At 38.0% G+C, this 27,141-nt stretch overlaps 1 gene segment (V, D, J or C); it reads left to right on the top strand.

Moving 5' to 3' along the window:
* The first annotated feature begins 5,140 nt into the window (after positions 1-5,140).
* On the top strand, positions 5,141-5,641 carry LOC126064599 (immunoglobulin heavy variable 2-70D-like). The segment is given in 2 exon segments: positions 5,141-5,192; positions 5,283-5,641. Coding segments are annotated over 2 exon segments (405 nt in total).
* The last annotated feature ends 21,500 nt before the right edge of the window (positions 5,642-27,141 follow it).

Here is a 27,141-nt window from a genome sequence, read left to right as displayed (position 1 = left end):
TATTGAGCAATTACCCCACCTTGAGGTACAGAGAGGCATGAGGCTGGGGTTTAAGGCCAGGGGCTGACTCAGTGCATTGTGTTTAGGATTCTCCTGTTGACACATTTCTAAATGTGACAAGTTTGGGACGTACATGAAGTACTCACTGTATGCTGAGTGCTCAGCTCTATTCTGGTCCACAATGGGGGTGGCCACCCTCCATGGAACTTCCTTTAATGGTATTTCTTGCCTGACAATACAGTTCTTGTGTCCAATGTAGATCCATATTTCTTAATTTCTGAATGACATCGCTGCTTCTACCTCCTCACACCACTTTTTGTTGAACTGCAGCTTTTACTAACTTCCTTGTGTAGGACAAAAGTTTACATGAATGATTGAACCACAATTTCAGGTGTTAAGTCCGCATAACAGGTCTTAACTCTATTAAGCAAATAAATTACTCATCATTCCACTGCAAAATAGACTATTGCCATGGTGACCCTCTAAGCCAGCACGTCCTCAGGTGGCCACTTTTTCTGTCTTACATTTTCTTATTTAAAGTGCTGTGTGTTTGCTCTTCCCAAGCCAACACTCCATATTTTTCCATCCCCAATCCCCTATTTTTGTGCTCTTTGGGGACCATTTCTGTAATTTTTAATCTTCATATCTTGTTCAACTTTTATTCACATTCCTTTACAACTCCACAGAAAAATAAACAAAATTCTTCACTGGTAATTATGCTCACCTGTTCCATGATGCATAATGAAGTGGTAGAGTTCCTTTCCTCATTGTGCCTACCTTAGCACCAAAAGAATTATCAGTCAGTCTCATAAGTACAATGCGTTTTCCTGTTTTTCACTGTGCACCTGTGTCCCCTCAGCCTCTCCATTTTTCTTTCATCACTTCTCTCCCAAAATTCCCCTGATCCTGTGATGCCTAGGAACTTAGCTCCTTATTTTTTCCTTGTTCCCCATGATCTTCCATCTTCACTGGTGATTGCAGTGTCTAGGACTATTCTGTTCATCTCACTGGCTGACTCAACCACTTTTTTCGATGTTAGTGATGCTAGTCCTGTAGTCCCCAACTTCTTAGGGACATCTGGCCCTGCTGCCTTTCATATATGTGATTTCACTCCAGTTGAAGTATTCTTGCAAATCTTTCCATCCCTGATGTCCCCAAGGAGAGGTCCTCTTCTCTTAAATCAACCTTAATATTGATCCACCGTATCCTGTCTGTCCCCTGCTGACCACAGGCTCATTTTGAACTGTGATGGATCTCTGATTTTCAATTTTTTTCAATGTAGTAGTATTCATATATTATCATGTGTAGCTTTACAGGCCAAAGGGAAGAAATGTCAAGTTGAGGGTAAAACAGTGAACACATTCAGAATCTAATAAAACGAGAAGCCTGGAAGTGAGTAACTTCTAGCTTGGTTAATTCAATGCTGCATATCCCCAAGTAGTTTTGTTTTCAAATTTCCTCTTTTATACACCCAGTAAGTCATCTTCACTCTCTAGGTGACTTTCATCATGTATGAACTTGGTGACAGAAGTCCCAAGGTTCACATATAGATATGACAATGAGTGGAGGAGTTTAAGGGACACTTTTTATCTGTCCCAGCTACTCATCTTTCCTGCCCCCCGGCTAGAACTATTCAGCAATAACAGATTCAACCGACTTAGTATTATTGACAAACACTGCTATATTTCTCCATAGAGTTCAGGCTTCTGTGTTTTACAGTGACAAATATATGGCCCCTCCATTTCCAATGCTAACACTCCAGTCTTGGTTTTCCTATCAACCACTAACAGGAAAAAAAAAAAAAATCCATCAGACCTACCATATCCTCAACATAAAAACCACGACCATTTCATTCTGTCTCTGGTTATGATGGCTGGTTCCTTTCAGTGGGTTCACCACTGGTAACCTTCAAAGGCATCTCACTTAAATCTTTATTCCTTCTGTTTTCTAATACAAAATATTGCTTTCTGGTAAGTCTTTGACAATATTTTTAACACAATCTGGATACCAGGTATAACTGTCTTTAGTAATATCTGCAAGTGCCACAGGCTCTTTTTTTTTTAGCTCTGATGACCTAATAATCTTTTCTTTCCTGGGAAAAGAAGACACAGGGAACCCATCCACACCCGTATAAACATATGCTGACTTATTACATTTTTTCCCCTGGAAGCAAAATTTTTATATCAGTCTCCCTCCTTGTCTATCAGTCCCTGAAGGCCAGTACAGACACTTCATCCTCTGTGCAAACTCAGGCTCCAGAGATCCGTTGGTGAGTATGGGACTATCTTGGTTTCGATATCATATGTCGTCACTTCTCCTCTAAAGCTCCACAGTAGGTCCCACATCTTCAGGTCCTTTCCAGAGCGTTAAGATTTGTTAGTCAACTCATTCTATTTCTGGTGAATTTCCTACTGCCTTCCTTCAAACAGATAGATTATGTATTATTTAGTTCCATTAGAAATGTGTTGAATTGGAGATTATGTTTATGCAATGATATGGAGGAAAGGAAAGATAAAAGGCCCTTAGATCTAAACCAATCAATGTATAAGTGAGGATGCTGGGATGAGTGTGGTGTGACCTGTGTGTTTGCATTAGTGTGTATATTACAATGTGCAGGGTAATATGTATGCATTGGTGTATCTGTTTTTGTGTGCATGTCTGTGTGTATACAAGTTTTTGTGAGTATCTTTTATACCTTTTGTTATAGCATAACTTTAATAGAAGGGCCTTAGTGTTTCTTCATACTTCCCCCAATTAAAAAAAAAAAATCTCAGGTGGTGCAACAATCTGCCTGGTAACACAGGGTTCTAAATTTATGCCATATTCCCCCCTTCATGTCTTTTAAACATTTTCACTTTGATTAACTCAAATAAAGTGCAAATTTTATATGTAAACAGCTATTAATTTTAGTTCTGTGTACACTTCTGTGTGCATCATGCAATTTAACACACAGAGCTCCTGATGAGTGTTTGAACACTCCTAGTATCTTTCCCCAATCCTGATCCCAGGAGAGATCAGAGAGGTCATCTGTCTGATAAAAGTATTAATCAAGCTCAGGGTGCACGGAACTCACCCCATCATCTCTGGTAATGACCAGGACACAGTCCATATGTGGATGATGTCTGTGAGCACCACCTGCTATACCTGGTGATCCTGCTAGTGTCTCCCTCTGTGCTCCATACTTTGACTCTTGTAAGCAAAAAAGAGAATTCGAACAAGGCTAAATATACTACCTAAACCACCAATTTACCATAGATTTAGCATCCTGGTGGTGTTTGAGGTACTACTCAGTCCCAGCATTACAGAATGTTTCCATCGAATAGATGTGCTGGGCAGCTGGAGTTGATGGGGTAGTTAGCTGTCACCTGATCATCACTCAAAAGTTGTGGACTTCATTGCTTTTTTTTTTTTTTTGCACATAAACTAAATGAAATTTTCCCTTTGCAGAAGAGTTCAATGTGATATTTTTGTAGTATATAAATCAGCTACAATTTCTCAGAAAGAAAAATGAAGATATGTGAAAGTGTATTTGTATGGATCTTTGCGTGTGTGTGTGTATGTGTGTTTGCGCCCCTGCGTACACATGTGCTTCTGCTGTGAGAAGACCAGACCTCATGGGAAATTACACCTTTTTTGACATCCACCATCCCTCAACTTTGGAAAATAGCACCTTGTTTTCTTTCTGAAAATCACCCTTTTCCATTCAGTGACATATCTTGGGGACATGTAATAAGCACTTCATTCTCTATCATTGATTGGGTTTATAACAAACTTTAGGCCAAACTTAACTCTCCTAGACTCTAATGGGAAAGTCACTTGGAGCTAAGTATTTCTAAGAAAAGTTCTGAAAAAATCCAGGGATGTCTCCTATAACACACCACCCCATTTTCTGTGTGTTCATGGTCTTTCTCACTTCTCTGATTCTGAGAGGACTATGTATGTTCACTAACCAATAAATCAACCACTGCCTCTTAGACATGGTTTTCTGTTGCTGGCAGCCAAAACCACCAGTAATGGAAACAATATTTAAGCCACAGTTATTGAATGATTGCAGAACTGTAGACTCACAACAATACTACAAGGTAGGCAACTATCTTAATTTACAGAAGCAGTGGAAAATTATTATTTTTCATAATATCATACAGCTCAGAAGGGTCAGCATGCCTATAGAGGATGATATCGTTCTAGAAATGTCCAATATCTGCACATTTCTCTATGTAGCAACGAAGAACACATGAGTCTGAGAAGTCTCCAGGCCTCTACAAGCATGGGGATAAATTTCAGTGGAAGTGTGGAGAAGGCCTGGGAGATAACTTGCTGTCAGCAAACTGTTCCCCTGAAAGCTCTCCAGTCCAGCTGTCCAACATGTCTACTCGGTCATGCAATGAGAACAGAGAAGGCACAGAAGCAGCGATCTGTCTTTCACAAGGGCTCTTTGGGTACAATCACAAGGTGGGCTATACACTGACTATTCCTACAGAAATGCAGACTTGAGTGCTGACACACTCAGTGGCACACAACAGGGAGTTATAGCTTGGTACTGGATTGTTTGCACAGTAAAATAAAATGATCTGTGCATTGTCTTTCTCTCATTTAATAAATTCCTTCTCTCTTCTTCTCACAAAGAGGCTAAAAGAACATTTGGGAGTAATCTTCACTCTCGCAAAGCACACATCTCCCTGCTTCTTAAAGGCAGGAATAACACCCACCAATGAGTCTGAACCAACGTGATGGTAATGTGTTTGTTTTTTTTTTTTTTGTTTTTAATCTCGAAATCTAGTCACACTCCTCAAAACAGTCATAAGAGGGGCAAGTGTCCCTGATGAAGCATTCAAGAGCAGGACACTGCATGTTTTCACCAGACCCTCACAGCTTTCACTGCATCTTGCAGTTCCAAGAAATTCATGTCCTGACACCTTGCACCTACAATGGACAGGGAGTCCCTCAGTGAGACCAAGGCATCTAACCCACATCAAAGGCACACTGCTCCTGCATCACACATACTCCCCTACTGCACCCTGAGACTTGGGTCCACTCTATAGGGTCAGGACCTGTTTAAGCAGAATGCAAATCTCTACCAGCCCCACCCTCTCATGGGTTGAAAAGCTGATCCCTAACACTGCATCAGTGACTCCTGAGTTCCACCATGGACATGCTTTGTTCTACTCTCCTGCTGCTGACCATCCCTTCCTGTGAGTGCTCTGTTCAGGAATCCCACAGGGATGAAAAAAACTTTTCTTGTCTTGAATCTGCTTTAACTTTTTCTTGTGTTTATTTCACAGGGGCCCTTTCCCAGGTCACCCTGAAGGAGTCTGGTCCTGGGGTGATAAAACCCAGCCAGACCCTGTCGCTGACCTGCACCTTCTCTGGGTTCTCACTGAGTACTAGCAACATTGGCGTTGGATGGATCCGTCAGCCCCCAGGGAAGGCACTGGAGTGGCTAGTAACTGTATGGTGGGATGATGACAAGTATTACCACTCGTCTCTAAAGAGTCGGCTCACAATCTCCAAGGACACCTCCAAAAACCAAGTGTTCCTTAGAATGACCAGTATGGATCCTGCAGACACAGCCACATATTACTGTGCCCGTGTAGCACAGAGATACAACATAGGCAGCCTTCTTTACAAGAACTCAGGCTGATCTCAGATATATTCCCGGCTTCTGCAGTAGGAGAGAATGTAGTGAAAAAGGTACTTCCTGCCAGGCTCTGGGGTTTCCTTTCCCCAACCAGCAGCCTCAGAGCCCTGTCTGCAAATATTCATGTCTTCTATTAGTGCTGCACACAAATGTGACACTGTATCATGCCTTTTATAAGGACTCAAGATGAACAGTTCCAGTTACATACGCCAGAAGAATTACCTATGTGATGCAGCCTGTCATATGGTCTAATATGCCAAAATTACAGAAAATGAAAAATATCATATGACTTTATTAAAAAGTTTCATTAAAATATGTGGAATTATTATGATATAAGAAAAGTATAAAAACATCCAGAAATATAGATGTTAGTTTTTCTTGTAATCATAAGAAAAAATCATATAAAAGGTCATCAAATAATATACTTTGGTGTACGTAAGGATTTCATAACGATGCAAGATAAATAAGAATCCTGATTCCTCTAAAGGGAGGTTCCAATGTTTAGCACAAAGAAACACATCTTGTTAAGTATGATGAGAAATCTGGCCAAAAAGGTACTGCAAAGTATCTTTTACGAAATTCCAAATATGCACTCGATCATGAAAATAAAGTTGTTCAAATTTTAGGAAAATGGCCATAAAAAGATTCAACATTCTATAGAAACATATTCATACATACATACATATATATGAATATATGTACATATATGTGCACACATATATATGTGTGTGTTTATATGTATGTAAATAAATCACTGAGTTAACAGAGATCAACAAGTGAAGTGACTATACCAACAGAGAGTGAGAGACCAAAGAAATCAAGGTCTTTGCAAAGATAGTAAATTACATGAAATTACCAAAAATCAACCAATAACCTTGAAAATCACCAGTAATACTTGAAAAGAAGAATTGATGCCTTTGAGTTGCGATGTTGGTGAAAACATTATGTGTCTTTGACTACCAAAAGCATGAACAAATTTGTCTTGGAAGAAGTACATCCAGAATGCTCTTTAGAAGGCAAGGATGGTGAGACTTCGTCTCACATACTTTGGACTTGTTATCAGGAGGGATGAGTCCCTGGAGAAAGACATCATGCTGAGTAAAATGCAAGTTCGGCAAGAAAGAGGGAGACCCTTATTGAGATGGGTTGACACAGTGACTGAAACAATTTTCTCATGCCTAACAATGACCATGAGGATAGTGCTGGACCAGGCAATGTTTTGTTCTTTTATCCATGGTGTCGCTATGAGTCGGCACTGACTGATGGCATCTAACAACAACAACAACTTGAAAATTTAGTTTAATCTCCTGTCAGTTTCAGGCAACAAAATAGATATTGAATGAATAAACATAAAACATAAATAAGAATAATATAATGAAAGGAAAAGTTAAATAATTTAGGCAAGTAAATGTATTTGAAAAAATAAAGGAATGCTCATATGTATATGAGGCAGCTCTAGTGGCACAGTGGTTAAAATGCTGGTTTGCTACCCGAAAGTTCAGCAGTTCAAACCCATCAGGTGCTCTGTGGGAGAAGGTGGGCAGCCTGCCTTCATAAAATTACAGCCTTGCAAACCCAGTGGGGCAGTTTTACTCTGTCCTATAGGGTCTCTAAGAATCAGAATCAAATCCACAGCAGCGTTTTTTGTTTGTTTGTTTTATGCACATATATACTGAATTCCCCCACGTGCCTGTCAGTTTGTTGTATTGAGGGGGCTTGTGTGTTGCTGTGATACTGGAAGCTATGCCACTGGTGTTCAAACACTAGCAGGGTCACCCATGGTGAACAGGTTTAAGCTGAACTTCCAGAATGAGACAGACTAGGAAGAAGGATGAGGCGTTCTACTTCTGAAAAGAATTAGCCAGTGAAACCATTATGAACAGCAGAAGAACATTGTCTGATACAGTGCTGGAAGATGATGGCCTCAGTTTGGAAGGCACTCAAAGTATGACTGGGGAAGAGGGGCCTCCTCAATGTAGAGTCAACCTTAATGAGATGAATGGTTTCAAGCTTTCCAGACCTTCATTTGCTGATGGGGCATCAATCAAATGAGAAGAAACAACTGCAAATGCCCATTAATAATTAGAACACAGAATGTATGAAGTATGAATCTAGGAAAATTGCAAATCGTCAAAAATGAAATGGAACATATAAACATCAAGATCCTAGGCCTTAGTCAGCTGAAATGGACTGCTACTGGCCATTTTGAATTGGACAATCATAATGCTAGGAATAACAACTTGAAGAGGAATGGCATTGCATCATCTTTAAAAAGAACGTTTCAAGATCTATCCTGAAGAGCAACACGGTCAATGATAGAATAATATCCATACACCTACAAGGAAGACCAGTTAATACAACTATTAATCAAATTTACACACCAATCATTAAGGCCAAAGATGAAGAAATTAATGATTTTTACCAACTTCAACAGTCAGAAATTGATCAAACATGCAATCAGGGTGCGCTGATAATTACAAGTGTTTGGAATGTGAAAGTTGGAAACGAAGAAGAAGGATAGGTAGTTGGAATATATGGCCCTAGTGGTAGAAACAATGCCAGAGATATCATGATAGAATTTTACAAAACCAATGACCTCTTCATTGCAAATACCTTTTTTCAACAACATAAACAGTGACTATATATGTGACCCTCACCAGATGCTATACACAGGAATCAAGTCAACTACGTCTGTGGAAAGGCACGATGGAAAAGCTCAATATCATCAGTCAGAACAAGGCCAGGGGCACACTGCAGAACAGATCTTCAATTGCTTGGATGCAAGTTCAAGTAGAAAGTGAAGGAAATTAGAACACTTCCACAAGAGCCAAAGTATGATCTTGAGTATATCACACCTGAATTTAGAGACCATCACAAGAATAGATTTCATGCATTGAACACTAATGATTGAAAACTAGACAAGTTGTGGAATGATATCAAGGATATCATACACGAAGAAAGCAAGAGGTCATAAAAAAGATAAGAGAGAAAGAAAAGACCAAAATGGATATCAGAAGAGACTTTGAAACTTGCTCTTGAATGTTGAATAGCTAAAGTTCACAGAAGAAATGATGAAAGAAAAGAGCTGAACAGAAGATTTCAATGAATGACACAAAAAGACAAAGTAAAGTAGACCCGTTGCTTTCAAGTCGATTCCGACTCATAGCAACACTATAGGACAGAGTAGAACTGTCCCATAGAGTATCCAAGGAGTGCCTGGTGGATTCGAGCTGCTGATCTTTTGGTTAGCAGCCGTAGCTCTTAAGCACTATGCCACCAGAGCTTCCAAAGTAAAGTAGTATAATGAAATGTACAAATACCTGGAGATAGAGAACAAAAAGGGAAAAAAATTCTTGGAATTTCTTAAGCTGAAAGAACTGAGGAAAATATTCAAATGTCAAGTTGGAATATTGAAGAATTCTACAGGGAAAATATTAAATGACACAGGAAGCATCAAAAGAAGTTGAAAGGAATATACAGAGTCACTATACCAAAAAGAATTGGTTGATGTTCAACCATTTTTGGAAGTAGCATATGATCAGGAACCAATGGAACCGAAGGAAGAAGTCCAAGCTGCACTGAAGGTATTGGCAAAAAACAAGGCTCCAGGAATTGACAGAATACCGGTTGAGATGCTTCAACACACTAATGCAGCACTGCAAGTGCTCACTCATCTATGCCAAGAAATTTGAAAGACAGCTACTTGGCCAACCAATAGGAAGAGTTTCGTATTTATGCCTATTTCAAAGAAAGATGACCTAACCAAAAGCTGGAATTATCAAATGCTATTTTTTTCATTAATATTTTTTTTATCATTAATATCACACACAAGTAAAATTTTGCTATCATTCAAAAACGGCTGCAGTAGTATATTGACAGGGAACTGTCAAATTCAAGCCTGATTGAGAAGAGGGCCGGGAACCAGGGATATCACTGCTGATGTCAGATGGATCTTGGTTGAAAGCAGAGAATACCAGAAAGATGTTTACCTGTGTTTTATTGTCTATGCTAAGGCATTTTACTGTGTGGATCATAACAAACTATAGATACCATTGCAAAGAATGGGAATTCCAGGACACTAAATTGTGCTCATGAGGACTCTGTACATAGAACAAGAGGCAGTCATTTGAACAGAGCAAGGGAATACTATGCAGTTTAAAGTCAGTAAATGTGTGCATCAAGGTTATATCCTTTCACTATACCTATTCAATCTGTATGCTGAGCAAATAATCAGAGAAGCTGAACTATATGAAGAACGGGGCATCAGGATCGAAGAAAGACTTATTAACAACCTGTGTTATGCAGATAACACAACCTTGCTTGCTGAAAGTGAAGGGGACTTGAAGCACTTACTGATGAAGATCAGAGTACAGCCTTCTGTATAGATTACAGTTCAACATGAAGAAAACAAAAATCCTATTAACTGGACCAATAAACAACATCATGATAAACAGAGAAAAGATTGAAGTTGTCAAGGATTTCATTTCACTTGGATTCACTATCAACACCCATGAAACCAGCAATAAAGAAATCAAATGATGCATTCCATTGGGCAAATCTGCTAAAAAAGACCTTTTATAGTGTTAAAAAGCAAGGATGTCACTTTGAAGAGTAAGGTGCATCTGACCCAAGCCATGATGTTTTCAATTGCCTCATGTGCATGTGAAAGTTGGATAATATATAAGGAAGAACAAAGAAGAATTGATGCCCTTCAGTTGTGGTGTTGACAAAGAATATTAAATACACCATGGACTGCCAAAGGAAGGAACACAGCTGTCTGGACGAAGTACAGCCAGAATGCTCTTAGGAAGCAAAAATGGCAAGATTATGTTTCACATACTTTGAACATGTTACCAGGAGGGATCAGTCCTGGGAGAAGGCCATCATGCTTGGTAAAGTCAGCAAAAAAGAGGAAGACAGACCCTCAATGAGATGGATTGACACGGTGGCTGCAACAATGGACTCAAGCATAATAAGATTGTGAGGATCAAGTATAATAAGATTGTGAGGATGGCACAGGACCAGGAAGTGTTGTACATAAGGTCGGTATGAGTCAGTATCAACTCACAGGCACCTAATAACGACAACATACTGAATGAATTCATTAATTACAAAATTAATATATACTGAAATTTTTATAGTTTTGGTTTTGTAGTTTTATTGTAGGTGTTGATGTCAGGTAACGTCAGTCCTCCACATCTGTTATTCTTTAATATTGTGTTGGCAATTCTGAGTCTTTTGATTTCCATACAAACTTTAGAATTAAATAAGTTTGATGATATCCTCAAAATAACTTGCTTGAATTTTGTTACGATGGAGTTGAATTTGTAGATCAAGTTGGAGATAATTGGCATCTTAATAATAATAGGTTCCCATCCATAAATGTAAATATCTCTTCATTTATTTAGATCGTCTTTGATTTCATTCTTCAGATTTTGTAGTTTTTCTCATATAGATCTTGTACATTCTTTAATAGATTTATACCTTTTTTTGTGATAATGTAAATAATGCTGTGTTTTTAGTTTCGAATTTCAAGTGTTCTTTGCTGGTATATAAGTATGTAACTGACTTTTGTATTAACCTTGTATCTTGTACTCTTGCTATAATAATTCCTCACTTCTGGGATTTTTTTTTTTTTTTAATACTTTGGGATTCTTCTACATAGACAATCATAATACCTGCAAAGCAGGACAGTTTTATTTCATTCTTCCAGTCTGGGTACCTTTCATTTCATTTTCTTATCTGATAGCATTAGCTTGGACTTCTAGTACAAAGTTGAATAGGAGTGGTGAGAGAGGACATCTTTGCTTTGTTCCTGTCCTGAGGATGAAAGGACCTATAGCACGATGTTAGCTATAGTTTTTACATTTTGTAATTTTTTTTTTTTTTGTCAGGTTGAAAAAGTTCCCTACTATTCCTAGTTTGGGGAGAATGTTTATCATAAAAGTGTGTAGGATTTCATTGAATGCCTTTTCTACAGTTATTGGTACACTCTTATTATTTCTTTCCTTTGTTGATGTGATGAATTACATGAATTGATGTGGGAATGTTGAACCGATCTTGCATATCGGAGATAAATTGTACTTGGTTATAGTCTATAATTCTTTTAAAACATTGTTGAATTTTAATTCCATTTTTTATTTTCTAATATTTTGTTGAGGATATTTGCAGTTAGGTTCATGAAAGATACTGGTTTTTAATGTCCTTTCTTGTAATGTATTTGTCTAGATTAGTAGTTTTATAATGCTGTCATGGCATCATACGCTTAGTTAGGAAGTGTTCCATCCTTTTTTATTATTTTGAAAGACTTAGGGAAGAATTCATGGTAATTCTTTTTAAAATGTTTGCTTGAAATGACCAGTGAATCTACCTGGTTCTGGTCCTTTCTGTTTTGGAAGATTATTGTCTGGTTAATCCATATATTTAAAAAATCCTGCCCCCGCCAAAAAAAAAAAAACAAAACTCATTGTTGCGATTTGACTCCAACTCATAGCTGTCCTGTAGGGTAGAGTAGGACTACCTCATAATCTTTCCAAGGCCGTAAATCTCTACGGAAGCAGACTGCCACATCTTTCTCCCTCAGAACTTTGGGTGGGTTTGAACTGTTAACCATTTGGTTAGCAGCCAAGTAGTTTAACCACTATGTCATCAGGGCTCCTCACATTTAATAGGTGTAGGTTTATTCAGGTTATTTTTCCTTGCGTAAGTTTATTAGATTATGTTTTTAAGGAATTGAATCATTTTACCTAACTTAACAAATTTGTGGGCATAGAGTTGTTGACAGTATTTCTCTAGTATTATTTGAAGGTACACTGGAAATTTTTGTCATTGAGGTTACTTTCCCTAAATGTAACAGAACAATAGAAAATGAAATCCTTTAGAAATAATCATACTTCTTTTTTAGAGTTATTAGAAAGGTAGACAAAAAAATAACAATAAGTCTATTAAAATCACCAGGTACTAGAAAAAGGTTTAAGCTCTGACATAAACTCCTTACATAAACAGGAGTTATAGATGGAGATTTTGAATATACAGGCTGTGTTTCATTCTGTGGTATATAGGGTCACTATGAGTCAGAACTGACTTGACAGCACCTAACAATAACAATACAAAATTTAATCACAGTTTTACAATTTAAACAAAAAGGAATGGAAATTACTGTAAAATCTTCAAGTAAAAAAAAAAAATCTCATTTACAAAAAAATTAACACTGGATGTTTTAAATCAACAAAGAATCTAATGAGACAAATCATGCAGCAGTAGGAGATATTATAAGCAAAGAGAATAAACAACATAGGTTTTTGTTCTTTTGATTGAAAAATATATCAAACACATTCTTAATTAAATATGTTGACAATACCAAGGTAATAATATTGTTTGATCAGCTATAAATGAAACAATAAATATGATTTGTTAAGGGATTAAGTCTAGATAAAATCACGTATTAGTGTTCTCTAGAGAAAAAGAGCCTACGTTATATATATACATATCATTATAAATATCCCAGTTATATATATATAATATACATATGATGATATATATAATGTATATATTATATATATGATGACATATGATTATATATTTTATGTATATATGTAGACAGAGAAAGAATGAGAGATGGAGAGGGAGAGGGAAAGAGACTGGCCACTTGATCACACTGCTATGTGTCTGCAAGTACCGCTGAGAGTTCTGATGGAAGGATCTGTGAGAGAGACAGATCAGCTTCAGTTGATGGGCAGGACTCCATGTCTCTTTGAAAGGATGTTTTCACTGGGTGTAGTATGCTGGGTAGAATTTGTTTTTCTTTTGGCATGAAATATATCACTTGATTGTCTTCTTGATTTTATGATTTTACAAGAAGACTGCTATAGTCATTTTTTTGTTCTTCTGTAATGGATGTATCCTCTCTTTACCTCTGAGATTGTCTCTTTGTCTTTCAGTAGTTTAAAAGTGTATGTGAGTGTGTGTGTATATTCTTTAATATTTCTTTAATATTTCCCTGTTCCCTTTCTTCCACTGACACTTATATTACACTGTTTGAGCTTGTCTCACAGCTCTTAGATATTCTATTGTGTTTCTCACACTCTTTTTATCTTCGCATTTCAGTTTGGGCTATTTTTTGACACATTTTCAAGTTTACTTTCTTTTCACAATGCTGCCAAGTTTACTGATGATCCCATAAAAGGCATTGTTCATTTCTGCTACTGTGTGATTGAAATTATTGAATTTCTGTTTTTTTTTTTAATTCTGCTAATCTCTGATTAGTTTCACAAGTTTTCTTGTGGATCCTTTGGGATTTTATTTGTATAATATCATACGGGAATAGGGATACTTTTAGTTTTTTCTTACCAAATTGAAAGCCCTATATTTCTTTTTCTTACCTTATTGAACTGGCCAGGTCCTCTACCACAATGTTGAATAAGAGTAATGATAGGAGCCAGGGACAAGATGGTGGAGTAGTCAGATGCTTCCGGTGATCCCTCTTGCAAAAAAGACCTGAAAAAACAAGTGAAAAGATTACGTTTATGACAAGCTAGAAGCCCTGAACATTACACATAAAGTTGAAAAACAGACTGAGTGACGGGGGAGGGAGAGATGGTTCAGAAGTGGAGAGGAGTTGCCGGAAGTGAATTGACAAGAACCCTCAGGCACCATTCCCCGGAGTGACTGCAGCAGACTGGTGGTAGCATTCCAGCTGCAGTTTCCTCAGGGAGAGACAGCCAGCTTCACAGCCTACTCACACCTCTGGGGCCAGAGAAGTATGGGACTCTTAGCAAAACTAAATATTTGTATATAGTTTACCGTGGCCCCAGCCCCCAATCCAACATCAATGGTTGTTGATTTCTCTGGGCCTGAGATAGGTCCTGCTGAGCACCCTGAGACATTCTACCAGCCTTGGAAAAGAAACAAATTCAAAATCGGGGGACAAAATAATTTGCCAGCTCCATTAACCTGGGGAGCTCAGGACAGAAGTAGCTCCTGTCCAGGCATAAACGGTCCATGGCTGATGAATACCTTTCCCCCCTCCCCGGCATGGACATAAGTGGGCCTATTTCAGGATAATAGGCTCTTGTTGGCAGACTGCAACTGTTTCAGCTGTGTGGTGGAGAGGTGGGTGTTTGACATTTGACACCACTTTGCCTATTAAACAGGGTCCTCACCTACCCACATAAGGGGCCTAAGGACTGTTGGCTCCAACACATCACCCAGGCACCCTCAACAGGGGCCCAATGATGACTGGCATCTCCCAGTTCTTACAACCAAAAGCATTGGGTGCCCATGGTACATCTGCAGAACCCACCCACCTGTGTGCCCTAGAGAAAATGGACACGTTTTCCTCACAGACACTTGGGGAGTGGTTGTCAGCCCCCTGACTTGTTCAGAGTATGACCCCATGCTGCAACCAGATACCTGTGCCTTCACCAATCACCCCTGCCCCTCTAAGACTAGGACAGAGCCACACACGTGATGACCAACTACCTGGACACCTGAGCTTAATCCATACAAGTAAAGTGAACGGGCTTCTAGTCTGATATACCTGATAATACCTCTATGCATATGGTGACAAGACGGTAGAGCTTCAAAGGCAAAAATAATTAAGCTAGCTCACTCAAGCAACCTATCTGGGCACATCAAGACAAAACAAAGCAAGAAGGTAGGACACAGGAAGCAAACATAAAGTAATACAATCACTTATACATAGCTCAGAGACAACAGTCAATATCAAATCACATAAAGAAGCAGATCAAGATCTCTTCAACAAGCTCTCGAAAGAAAGAATCAAGGAATCTTTTGGATGAAGGTGCCTTCCTGGAATTACCAGGTGCAGAATACAAAAGATTAATATACAGAACTCTTCAAGACATCAAGAATGAGATCAGGAAAGATATCAGGCATAACACAGAACAAGTCAAGGAACACACAGATAAAGCAGTTGAAGAAATTACAAAGGTTATTCAAGAACATAGTGAAAAATTTAATAAGCTGCACAAATCCATACAGAGACAACAATCAGAAATTCAGAAGATTAACAATAAAATTACAGAATTAGACAACTCAATTGAAAGTCAGAGGAGTAGAATTGATCAAATGGAAGGCAGAATTAGTGAGACTGAAGATAAAACACTTGGCACCAATATATTCAAAGAAAAATCAGGTAAAAGACTTAAAAAAAAAGAAGAAACCCTAGGAATCATGTGGGACTTTATCAAGAGAAATAACTTAGGAGTGATTGGAGTACCAGAACAGGGAGGGACAACAGAAAATACAGAGAGAATTGTTAAAGATTTGTTGGCAGAAAGTCTCCCTACTATATGAAAGATGAGAAGGTATCCAAGATGGTCATTGAACCCCACACAAGGTAGATCCCAAAAGAAAGTCACCAAGACATTGCAATCAAACTTGCCAAAAGCAAAGATAACGAGAGAATTTTAAGAGCAGCTAGGGATAACAAAAAGTCACCTACAAATATGAGTCAATAAAAATGAGCTCAGACTACTTGGCAGAAACCATGCAAGCAAGAAGGAAATGGAATGACATATATAAAGCCTTGAAGAGGAAAAAAAAAAAAAAAAAATGCCAGCCAAAAGTCATACATCCAGCAAAACTGTCTCTCAAATAAGAAGCTGAAATTAGGACATTTCTAGAGAAACAGAAGTTTAGGGAATTTATAAAAATGAAACCAAAACTACAAGAAATACTAAAGAGAGTTCTCTGGTTAGAAAATAAATAATAGCAGATATCAACCCAACACTACAACACAGGACAGAGCAATCAGATGTCAACCCAGACAGGGAAATCACAAAAATAAATCAAGTTAAAAAAAAAAAAAAAAAAAACTCTTAAAACAGGGAAATAGCGATGTCATTGTGTAAAGGAAGACAACATTAAAACAATAAAGAGGGGCCAAGAAATGTAGTCATAGATCTTTCAAATCAAGAGGAAGATGTTATAAAGAAATAAAAGTTAGGTTTAAACTTAGAAAAGTATGGGTAAATATTAAGGTAACCACAAAGGAGACTAACAATCCTACTCATCAAAATAAAATACAAGAAAAAAAAATACAGGCTTAGCAGAAACAAAATCAACAGCAATGAATAAAAGGAAATGACAATATATAAAGATAAACTACTCAGCACAAAAAATTAAGTAGGAAAAAGAAACTGTCAACAACACACAGAAAAGACAGCAAAAAAAAAAAACTCATGCCTATCCCTAATTATGCCAAATGTAAATGGACTAGATGTACCAATAAAGAGACAGAGAATGGCATATGGATAAAAAAAAAAAAAGGTTCCTGCTGCCTAGAAGAGACATACCTTAGACTTAGAGACACAAACAAACTAAAACTGAAAGGATGGAAAAGATATATATATCAAGCAAACAACAATCAAAAAAGAGCAGGAGTGGCAATATTAACTTCCGACAAAATAAGCTTTAAAGTTAAATCCAACACAAAGGATAAGGAAGGACACCATATAATGATTAAAGGGACGATATTCCAGGAGGATGTAACCATATTAAATATTTATGCACCCAATGACAGAGCTTCAAGACACATAAAACAAACTCTAACTGCATTGAAAAGTGAGATAGACAGCTCCATAATTACAGTAGGACACTTCAACACACCACTTTCGGTGAAGGACAGAACATCAAGAAAGAAGATCAATAAAGACATGGAAGATTTAAATGCCACAACCAACCAACTTGACCTCATAGACATATACAGAACACTGCACCCAACAGCAGCCAAGTATACTTTCTTTTCTTGCGTACAAGGAACATTCTCTAGAATAGACCACGAATTAGGTCATAAAGCAAGCCTTTAGCACAATCCAAAACATCAAAGTATTACAAAGCATCTTCTCTGACCATAAGGCCATAAAAGTAGAAATCAATAACAGAAAAAGCAGGTGAAAGAAATCAAACACTTGGAAACTGAACAATATCCTGCTCAAAAAACGCTAGGGTATAGAATACATTAAGGATGGAATAAAGAAATTCATAGAATCCAATGAGAATGAAAACACTTCCTATCAGAACATTTGGGACACAGTAAAAGCAGTGCTCAGAAGTCAATCGATACCAATAAATGCACACACACAAAAAGAAGAACGGGCCAAAATGAAAAAATTATCCCTATAACTTGAACAAACAGAAAGAGAGCAACAAAAGAAACCCACAGGCACCAGAAGAAAGCGAAAAATAAAAATTAGAGCAGAATTTAATGAAATAGAGAACAAAAAAAACGACTGAAAGATTTAACAAGACCAAAGCTGATTCTTTGAAAAAATTAACAAAATTATTAAACCAGTGGCCAAACTGACAAAAGAAAAACAGGAGAGGAAGAAAATAACCCAATTAAGAAATGAGATGGGTGATATCATTACAGACCCAACTGAAATTTTTAAAAAATCATTTCAGACTACTACGAAAAATTGTACTCTAAGAAACTTGAAAACCTAGAAGAAATGGATGAATTCCTAGAAACACACTACCTACTTAAACTAACACAAACAGAGGTAGAAGTAAATAAACTCATAACAAAAGAAGAGATTGAAAAGGTAATCAAAAAACTTCCAACAACAGCAAAAAAAAAAAAGTCCTGGCTTGGACAGCTTCACAGGAGAGTTCTACCAAACTTTCAGGGAAGAGTTATCACCACTAATACTGAAGGTATTTCAGAGCACAGAAAAGGAAGGAATACTACCAAACTCATTCTATGAAGCCACCACATCCCTGATACCAAAACCAGGTAAAGACACCACAAAAAAAGAAAATTACAGACTTATATCTGTCATGAATTTAGATTAAGAAATCCTCAACAAAATTCTAGCCAATAGAATTCAACAACATATCAAAAAAATAATTCACCGTGACCAAGTGGGATTCATACAAGGTATGCAGGGAAGGTTCAACATTAGAAAAACAATTAATGTAATCCATAATGTAAATAAAAACTAAAGACAAGAACCACATGATCTTAGCAATTGATGCAGAAAAGGCATTTGACAAAGTTCAACAACCATGCATGATAAAAACTCTTAGCAATATAGGAATAGAAGAAAAATTACTCAACATAATAAAGGACATTTCTACAAAGCCAACAGCCAACATCATCCTAAATGGAGAGAGTCTGAAAGCATTCCCCTTAAGAACAGGAACCAGATAAGCATGCCCTTTTTTACTACTCTTACTCAACATTGTGCTGGACATCCTAGCCAGAAAAATTAGGCTAGATAAGGTAATAAAGGACATCCAGATTGGTGGGGAAGAAGTAAAAGTATCTCTATTTGAAGATGACATGATCTTGTACACGGAAAACCCTAAAGAATCTTCAAGAAAACTACTGAAACTAACAGAAGAGTTCAGGAGAGTATCAGGATACTAGATAAACGTACAAAAATCAGTTGGATTCCTCTACACTAACAAAAAGAGCATTGAATAGGAAATCACCAAATCAACACCATTTACAGTAACCCCCAAGAAGATAAAATGTTTAGGAATAAACCTTACCAGCGACATAAAAGACCCATACAAAGAAAACTACAAGGCATTACTGCAAGAAACCAAAAGAGACCTACATAAGTGGAAAAAACACACTTTGCTCATGGATAGGAATAGTTAACATTATAAAAATTTCTATTCTACCAAAAGAGATCTTTAGATAGAATGCAATTTCGATCCAAATTCCAAGGACATTTTTTAATGAGATGGAGAAACAAATCACAAACTTTATATGGAAGGGGAAGAGGCCCCAGATAAGTAAAGCATTACTGAAAAAAGAAGAACAAAGTTGGAGGCCTCACACTACCTGATTTTAGAACCTATTATACTGCCACAGTAGTCAGAACAGCCTGGTACTGGTACAAAAACAGATACATAGGCCAGTGGAACAGAATTAAGAATCCAGAATTAAATCCATCCACATATGAGGAACTGATATTTGAGAAAGGCCCAAAGTCAGTTAAATGGGGAAAAGACAGCCTCTTTAACAAATGGTGCTGGCATAACTGGATATTCATCTGCAAATAATGAACCAAGACCCATACCCCACACCATGCACAAAAACTAACTCAAAATGGATCAAGGACCTAAATATAAAATCTAAAATTATAAAGATCATGGAAGAAAAAAATAGGGACAACGTTAGGAGCCCTAATACATGGCAGGAACTGTATCCAAAACATTAGTAACAATGCACAAACACAAGAACAGAAACTAGATAACAGCTGTAGCACTTAACCACTATGCCACCAGTTTTTCCAGACAACTGGGAGCTCCTAAAAATCGAACACCTATGCTCATCTGAAGACTTCACCAAAACAGTGAAAAGATTATCTACAGGCTGGGAAAAAGTTTTTAGCTATGCCATTCCAGATCAGCATCTCATTTCTAAAATCTAAATAATACTGCAAAAACTCAACTACAAAAAGACAACCCAATTAAAAAATGGGCAAAGGATATGAACAAGCACTTCACTAAAGAAGAAATTCAGGTAGCTAACAGATACACAAGGAAATGCTCAGAATCATTAGCCATTAAAAAAAAAATTCAAATTAAAACTACGATGAGATTCCATCTCGCTGCAACGAGTCTGGCATTAACCCAAAAAACACAAAATAATAAATGTTGGAGAGGTTTTGGAGAGACTGGAACACTTGTACACTGCTGGTGGGAATGTACAATGGTACAACTACTTTGGAAATTGATTTGGCACTTCCTTAAAAAAAACAGACATAGAAGTACCATATGATCCAGCAATCCTACTCCTTGGAATATATTCTAGAGTAATAAGTGCCTTTACAGGAACAGATATATGCACACCCATGTTCATTGCAGCACTGTTTACAACAGCAAAAAGGTTGAAGCAACCAAAGTGCCCATCAATGGATGAATCCATAAATAAATTATGGAATATTCACGCAATGGAATGCTACACATCGATAAAGAACAATGATGAATCAATGAAACATTTCATAACATGGAGGAATCTGGAAGGCTTTATGCTGAGTGAAATTAGTCAGTTGGAAAAGGTCCAATATTGTATGAGACCACTATTACAAGAACTCAAGAAATAGTGTAAACAGAGAAGAAAATACTCTTTGATGGTTACAAGAGTGGGAAAGGAGGGAGGAAGAGGGGTATTCACTAATTAGATAGTAGACAAGAACTTTTTTAGGTGAAGGGAAAGACAACACACAATACAGGAGAGGTCAGCACAACTGGACTAAACCAAGAGCAAGGAACTTTCCTGAACAAACCAGATGTTTCGAAGGCCAGCGTAGCAGGGGTGCGGATTTGGAGACCATGGTTTTAGAGGATATCTAGGTCAATTGGCATAATAAAATCTATTAAGAAAACATTCTGCATCCCAGTTTGGAGAGGGGCGTCTGTGGTTTTAAATGCTAGCAAGTGGCCATCTAAGATGCATCAATTGATCTCAACCCACCTGGAGCAAAGGAGAATGAAGAACATCTAAGGCACAAGGTAAATATGAGCCCAAGAGACAAAAAGGGCCACATAAATCAGAGGCTACATCAGCCCGAAACCAGAAGAACTAGACGTTACCTGGCTACAACAGATGACTGCCCTGTCAAGGAACACGGCAGAGAATCCCTGAGAGGGCAGGAGAGCAGTGGGATGCAGACCTCAAATTCTTGTAAAAAGACCAGGCTGAATGGTCTGATTGAGACTAGAAGGACCCAGAAGTCATGGTCCCCAGACCTTCTGCTAGCCCAAGACAGGAAGCATTCCCAAAGCCAACTCTTCAGACAAGGATTGTAGTGGAGTATAAAATAGAAAAAGATACTGGTGAGGAGTGAGCTTCTTGGATCAGGTAGACACGTGAAACTATGTGGGCAACTCCTGTCCACAGGGAAGATGAGAAGGCAGAGGGGGGCAGAAGCTGGATGAATGGACAGGGAAATACAGGGTGGAGAGAAGGTGTGTGCTGCCTCATTAGGGGGAGAGCAAGTAGGAGTATATAGGAGTATATAGCAAGGCATATGTGAATTTTTGCATGAGAGACTGACTTGATTTATAAACTTTCACTTAAACCACAACAAAAATTAAAAAAGGAAAAAAATAAAATGTACTGAAGGAATGAACTGAAGTGCATGTGTTCAGGTTGTCTGTAAAGGTACGCTCAGCCTTAGAGGCAAAACAAAGAGATTTGTAACACGTAGAGGAGTGCAGACAACAGCTTTACATCAAGGCTGAGGCAGGGATGTGGTAAGATTTATACGGATGGCAATTAACTTTAAAACTTTCTTTATATCAGTTTCTAATCTAATACAAATCTTTCATCCTTGATATCGTTTAACTAAATCAATGTTCCTCAAATGAAAAGCATAAACAATTTTGAAATAAAAATTTAGTGAAATATTTGCAGGTGGGCCAACTTAATAGGAATCTTTTGACACAGAACTAAACATTAGTTAGGAAAGTGTGGATAAACTCTGCTTATTTCGCTAAGAGAAAAAGAGATAATGCTTGGGTGCTTGCTGAGAAACTTTTTTTAAGGTTGTTAAAGCAACACATTTATCTATAAAAAAAAAATAGGCTCTAATTTACTTCAACAACTCAATGAAACTTTTTCTAAGGCTCACTGCTGGAACACTATGAATGTAACAAGCACACCTGAGCTTTGTTTTTTCAATAGCAAATTGTAACACAAGTCAAATATTATCAAGAGAGTAAAACTAATATCCTCAGTTTCATTTCAGGATGGAACGCCTAATTTTAGTTCTGAAATCTCCCCTAATTAGACCTGCTGACACCTCAAAATTTAAAAGTTCCTCACACAGTACTAATGGCTATGTTTCTTTGATTTTTAGAAGGCCAGTGTGCTTTATTGTATGTGTTTCTCTGTGTGCTAAACTGAGTGGTAATGCCTGTGTCTGTTTCTGTGCTAGTGTGGGTGTGTATTGTATGTATCTTTGATAGTTTGTATATGTGTGCTAATGAGTATACATTAATGTATGAACTAGTGTTTGTGTTAGTGTGCCTTAGTACACGTCTATGCTAGTGTTTGTGTGGTAGCACATAAATGTTGTTCTGTGTCTGTGTGGTAGTGTGTGTTCACATTGGTGTGTGTATTACAATGTGAATGGTAATATGTATGGATTAGTGTGTGTGTGTGTGTACACATTTGCGTGTCTTTTATCCCATTTGTTATGGCATAAATTTAATGACATAAAGGTCTTAATATTTCTTTATAATTTTCCCAATTAAAAAAAACCTCAGATATTCCAACAGTCTGCGTGATAACAAAGAGTTCTATATTTATGCCATACTCCCCCACACCCTTTAAACATTTTCGTTGTGATTCACTCATATAAAGAGCAAAATTTTATATGTAAATGGCTCTTAATTTTAGCTCTGTGTACACGTATATGTGCACCACACAATTCAACACACAGAGCTCCTGATGAGTGTTCTAACACTCAAAGTACCCCCCACCCATCCTGATGCCAGGTCAGGTCATCTGTGTGATAAAACTATTAACCAAGCTCAGGGCTCATCCCATCATCTCTGGTAATAACCAGGACACAGTCCATACGTGGATGATGTCTATGAGCCCCACCTGCTATACCTGGTGACCCCACGAATGTCTCCCACTGTGCTCCACACCTTGATTCTTGTAAGCAAAAGAGAGAATGTGAACAGGGCTAAAAACACTAACTAAACCACCAATTTACTATAGGTGCAGTATGCTAGTGGCTTTTGAGATACCACTAAGTCCCAACATTACAGCATGTATCCGTTGAATAGACGTGTTGGGCCTCTGGAATTGATGGGAAAATGTGATGGTTAAGTTAGTATGCTAACTTGTCTGGGCTATGATTCTCAGTGTTTTAGCAGCTATATAATGTTGTGTTCACTTTCCTGTTGAAATTTGATATGTGATCATCCTCATGATAGAATCTGCTGAGTGGTATCGGCAGCGGTGAGGCCTGTGGGGCTCATCACCCCCTCAGCCTTCATCTCTCTGCCTTCTGCCACCTACTTTTTTCCTTCTCACCTTGCAAAGATTGATGGCTTGTTCTGGGTCCAGCAGTTGTCTCTCGTCTGACCTCTGGTTCTTGGAATTGAGCTAGCCATTTACCTGTCCATCTTGGGATTAGCCGATCTTCACCACCTGCAAGCAAGAGCCTTGCTCCCCAACCTGCCTATCTTGGGTTCGCCATTCCCTGAAGCTGACTCAGGAGAAACCTTGTAGTCTGGCCTGCCGACCTTGGGGATTCCTCGAGCGTCACAACCTGTGAGCGGAATCCCTGCTCTCCAAGCTGCTCATCTTGGGTTCACCAGCTTCTGCAGCTCCATAAATTGGGAAAGGACTCTATCCTGACGCAAGGACTTGGGACGTTCCAACACCTACAATTGCGTGAGCTGTTTCCTTAATATAAATCTCTCTCTCTCTATATTTATATGCATTACTGGTTTTGCTTCTCTAGAGAACCCAGCCTAAGACAGAAAATTAGCTGTAACGAGACCATCACTCAAAAGTTGTGGACTTTCTTTATCTTTTTTTTCTTCTTCATTAAAAAAATTATTTTTTTTTCATTTGCAGAAGAGTTCAATGTGATATTTTTGTAGTATAAAAATCAGCTACAGTTTCTCAGAAAAATGAAGATATCTGAAAGTGTATGTGTATGGAACTTTGTGTGTGTGTATGTGTGTGTGCCATGCACACACATGTGCTTATGCTGTGAGAAGACCAGACAACATGGGAAATGACACCTTTGCTTGACATCCACAACCCCTCAACTTTGGGGAACCGCACCTTGTTTTCTTTCTGTAAATCACCCTTTTCCATTCAGTGTCATCTTTCAGAGATACACAATAAGCACTCTGTTCACTAGAGTTGATTGTGTTTGTAACAAAATTTAGGCCAAACTAAACCTTCCCTAGACTCTGAATCATTACTTGAGTCAAGGACTTGGGAAAGTCAGTTGGAGCTAAGTGTTTCTAAGAGAAGTTCTGAAAATATGCAGGAATGTCACCTATGACCCAGCACCCTATTTTCTGTGTGTCCATAGTCCTTCTCCCCACTTCTCTGATTCTGAGAGGGCTGTGTATGTTCAATAAATGAATAAAACAATCAGTGCCTCTTAGGCAGGGTTTTCGGGTGCTGGCCATTTTAGTTCAGTGTGATTATAGGTAGGTGTGAGTTTGTTGCTGTCATTTTGTAGTGCTTTTTATGTAGTGCTGACATTTTCTTTGTTCCTCTTACTCTCCTGTGCTGAATTCCTTTTGTTCGTGAATTTTTTTCTTCTCTTTTTTTGTTTTTGTAGATTTTGTTTTTATGTGACTTTATGTTTTTCTTCTTTATTTTAATGGGTAAGTTTGTTCACTTTCTTTGTGGTTATCTTGAAATTTACCAGTATCTTCCCAGGTTTGAACCAGTCTATTATTCCTTGGTATCTCCTTGCCTTCCCCTCTATTAAAGACTTCTCTACCTACATGGTTTATTCCCTCTTTTACTGTTCTGATGTTCTCATTTACATATTAAACTCTGTGGTTCCCTGTTGTAAACCTTTTGGTTTTGAATAGTCCTTGAGAATTCATTTCCTAGATTGGTATCTGGCTGATGTGATCTTGTGTCCTAGATTCAGCCTGTGGTCTGATGTTGTTTGTTCTCAAACTGAAGGACTCCCTTTAATAATTCTTTAATTTTGTTGTGTTTTTACATATCCCCTTAATTTCTGTTTATCTGGAAATGTCCTAATTTCACCATCATATTTGAGCAAGAGTTTTGCAAGATATATTCTTCTTTAGTTGGCTTTTTTTTTTTTCTTTCAAAGTTTTATGTGTTTCATCCCATTGCCTTCTTGCCTGCATGGCTTCTGCTGAGTAATCAAAGTTTAGTCTTACTGTTTCCCGTCTGTATATGATTTTTTTTTTTTTTCATTTTCTCAAGCCGCTTTCAGGATTCTTTCTTTGTCTTTGTCTTTAGCAATTGTGATATGCTTTGGTGATTTTTTGAGGTGTCTATCTGTATGGGGTTACTTGAGCTTCTTGGATGATCAGCTTTTCACCTTTCATGACATTAGGAAAGTCTACTGTCAGCAATTCTTCAATGCTTCTGTGTTTTCTGTCCCTGTTCTGGAATTCTAATCATTTGCATATTTTTGCTTTTGATTGTGTTCCACATCTTTCTCAGAGTTCATTCATTCTCCTTTGTTCTTTTTTTTTTTCCTCAAAGTCGTATCCAATATTTGTATTCAATTTTACTGATCCTAGACTCAACGGCACTGGGTTTGGTTTTTGCTTTTTTATCTGCCATTGTTTCAAATCTGCTCCACAGACCTATGTCATTTTTCATTTCTGAAACCTTGTTTATCTTTTGTAGTTCTAATTTTTTGGTAAGATTTCTAGTTGTGAATTTATTTTCATATTTTCTTCATTATTTGCCTGAATTCTTCCATTTTTTGTTTGTATATTCCATGAATTTGTCTTTTTTTCCATTTTTTTCCTGCTTTTTGCTTCAACTCTTGGACAGCTTTGACTGTTAGAGATTTGAATTCCCTATCAGGTAGTTCCAGTGCCTTTACATCTTCTGAAAAGTCATCTTGTGTTTTATTTAGGATGCCTACTGGAATCATCCAGACTTTTTTTTTTTATGTTTTGATATTGTCTGCTATCTTCAGGATGTTCAGTTTTTACCTTCTTCATTTATTGATTATAGATTTGTTTGTTTCGTCCTGCTTTTTTGCTTTATTTGGTTATGTCTGAGCAGGAGGGCTTTGCTCATCTGTGGGCATGGTATTTTTCACCTCCTCATTCAATGGGCAGGGCCGATTACTCAGCTATGGTGCACCAGGGCAGTTCCAGCTGAATGGAGGGCTGGGATGAGTTGTTTGTGGCAAGTACTAGGGCCAGTAAGGTAGGCTGAGGATCAGTGGTGGGCAGGTTCTGTGCTTCTTGGGGGTAGGATGTTCAGCACATGGTGCAGATAGGCAGGAAGGAAGCAGAGGGTAGAGGTTGTGATGTGTGGAGCTAGGTTGGATATGGAAGAGAAGAGAAAGAGGAGAGAGAGAAAGGAGCCAAAAATAAAAGAATTAAAAAAAAAGTGCTGAGGGAGTCTGCTGTTGAAGTAGAGAGACAAGAAACTGAGAAATCAAGAGAAAAAAAAGGAAAAAAAAATCTCCCAGGAATCTCAGTGGCATGGCTGCCTGGACCAAGTAAGTGGCTCCTAAGCCATGCAGTACAGTCCAGTTAGGAGGGGTGGAGATTGCACACAGCGCCAGGTATTCAGGAGACAGGAAAATAAGGTTAAGTATAAAGAGAAGAGAAACCAAGAAATTAAGAAAAAGGAAAGGAGAAAAACAAAACAAAAGCCCCCAGGGATCCCACCAGCATGGTGGCAAGGACCTGGGAAACAGTTTCCCAGCTGAGTGGTGCTTCTCAGCCTGTCAAGAGAAAGCAAAGATGACACATAACATCAGGTGTTCTAGAGAAAAGGGGGGTGGTGGTTAGAAGCAGGGAAGAAACCA

Source organism: Elephas maximus, chromosome 21 (genome assembly GCF_024166365.1).
Source record: "Elephas maximus indicus isolate mEleMax1 chromosome 21, mEleMax1 primary haplotype, whole genome shotgun sequence".
Lineage (NCBI taxonomy): Eukaryota > Metazoa > Chordata > Mammalia > Proboscidea > Elephantidae > Elephas > Elephas maximus.
Note: the sequence above shows the minus strand (reverse complement) of the source record. Positions and strands in the feature narration are given on the sequence as shown.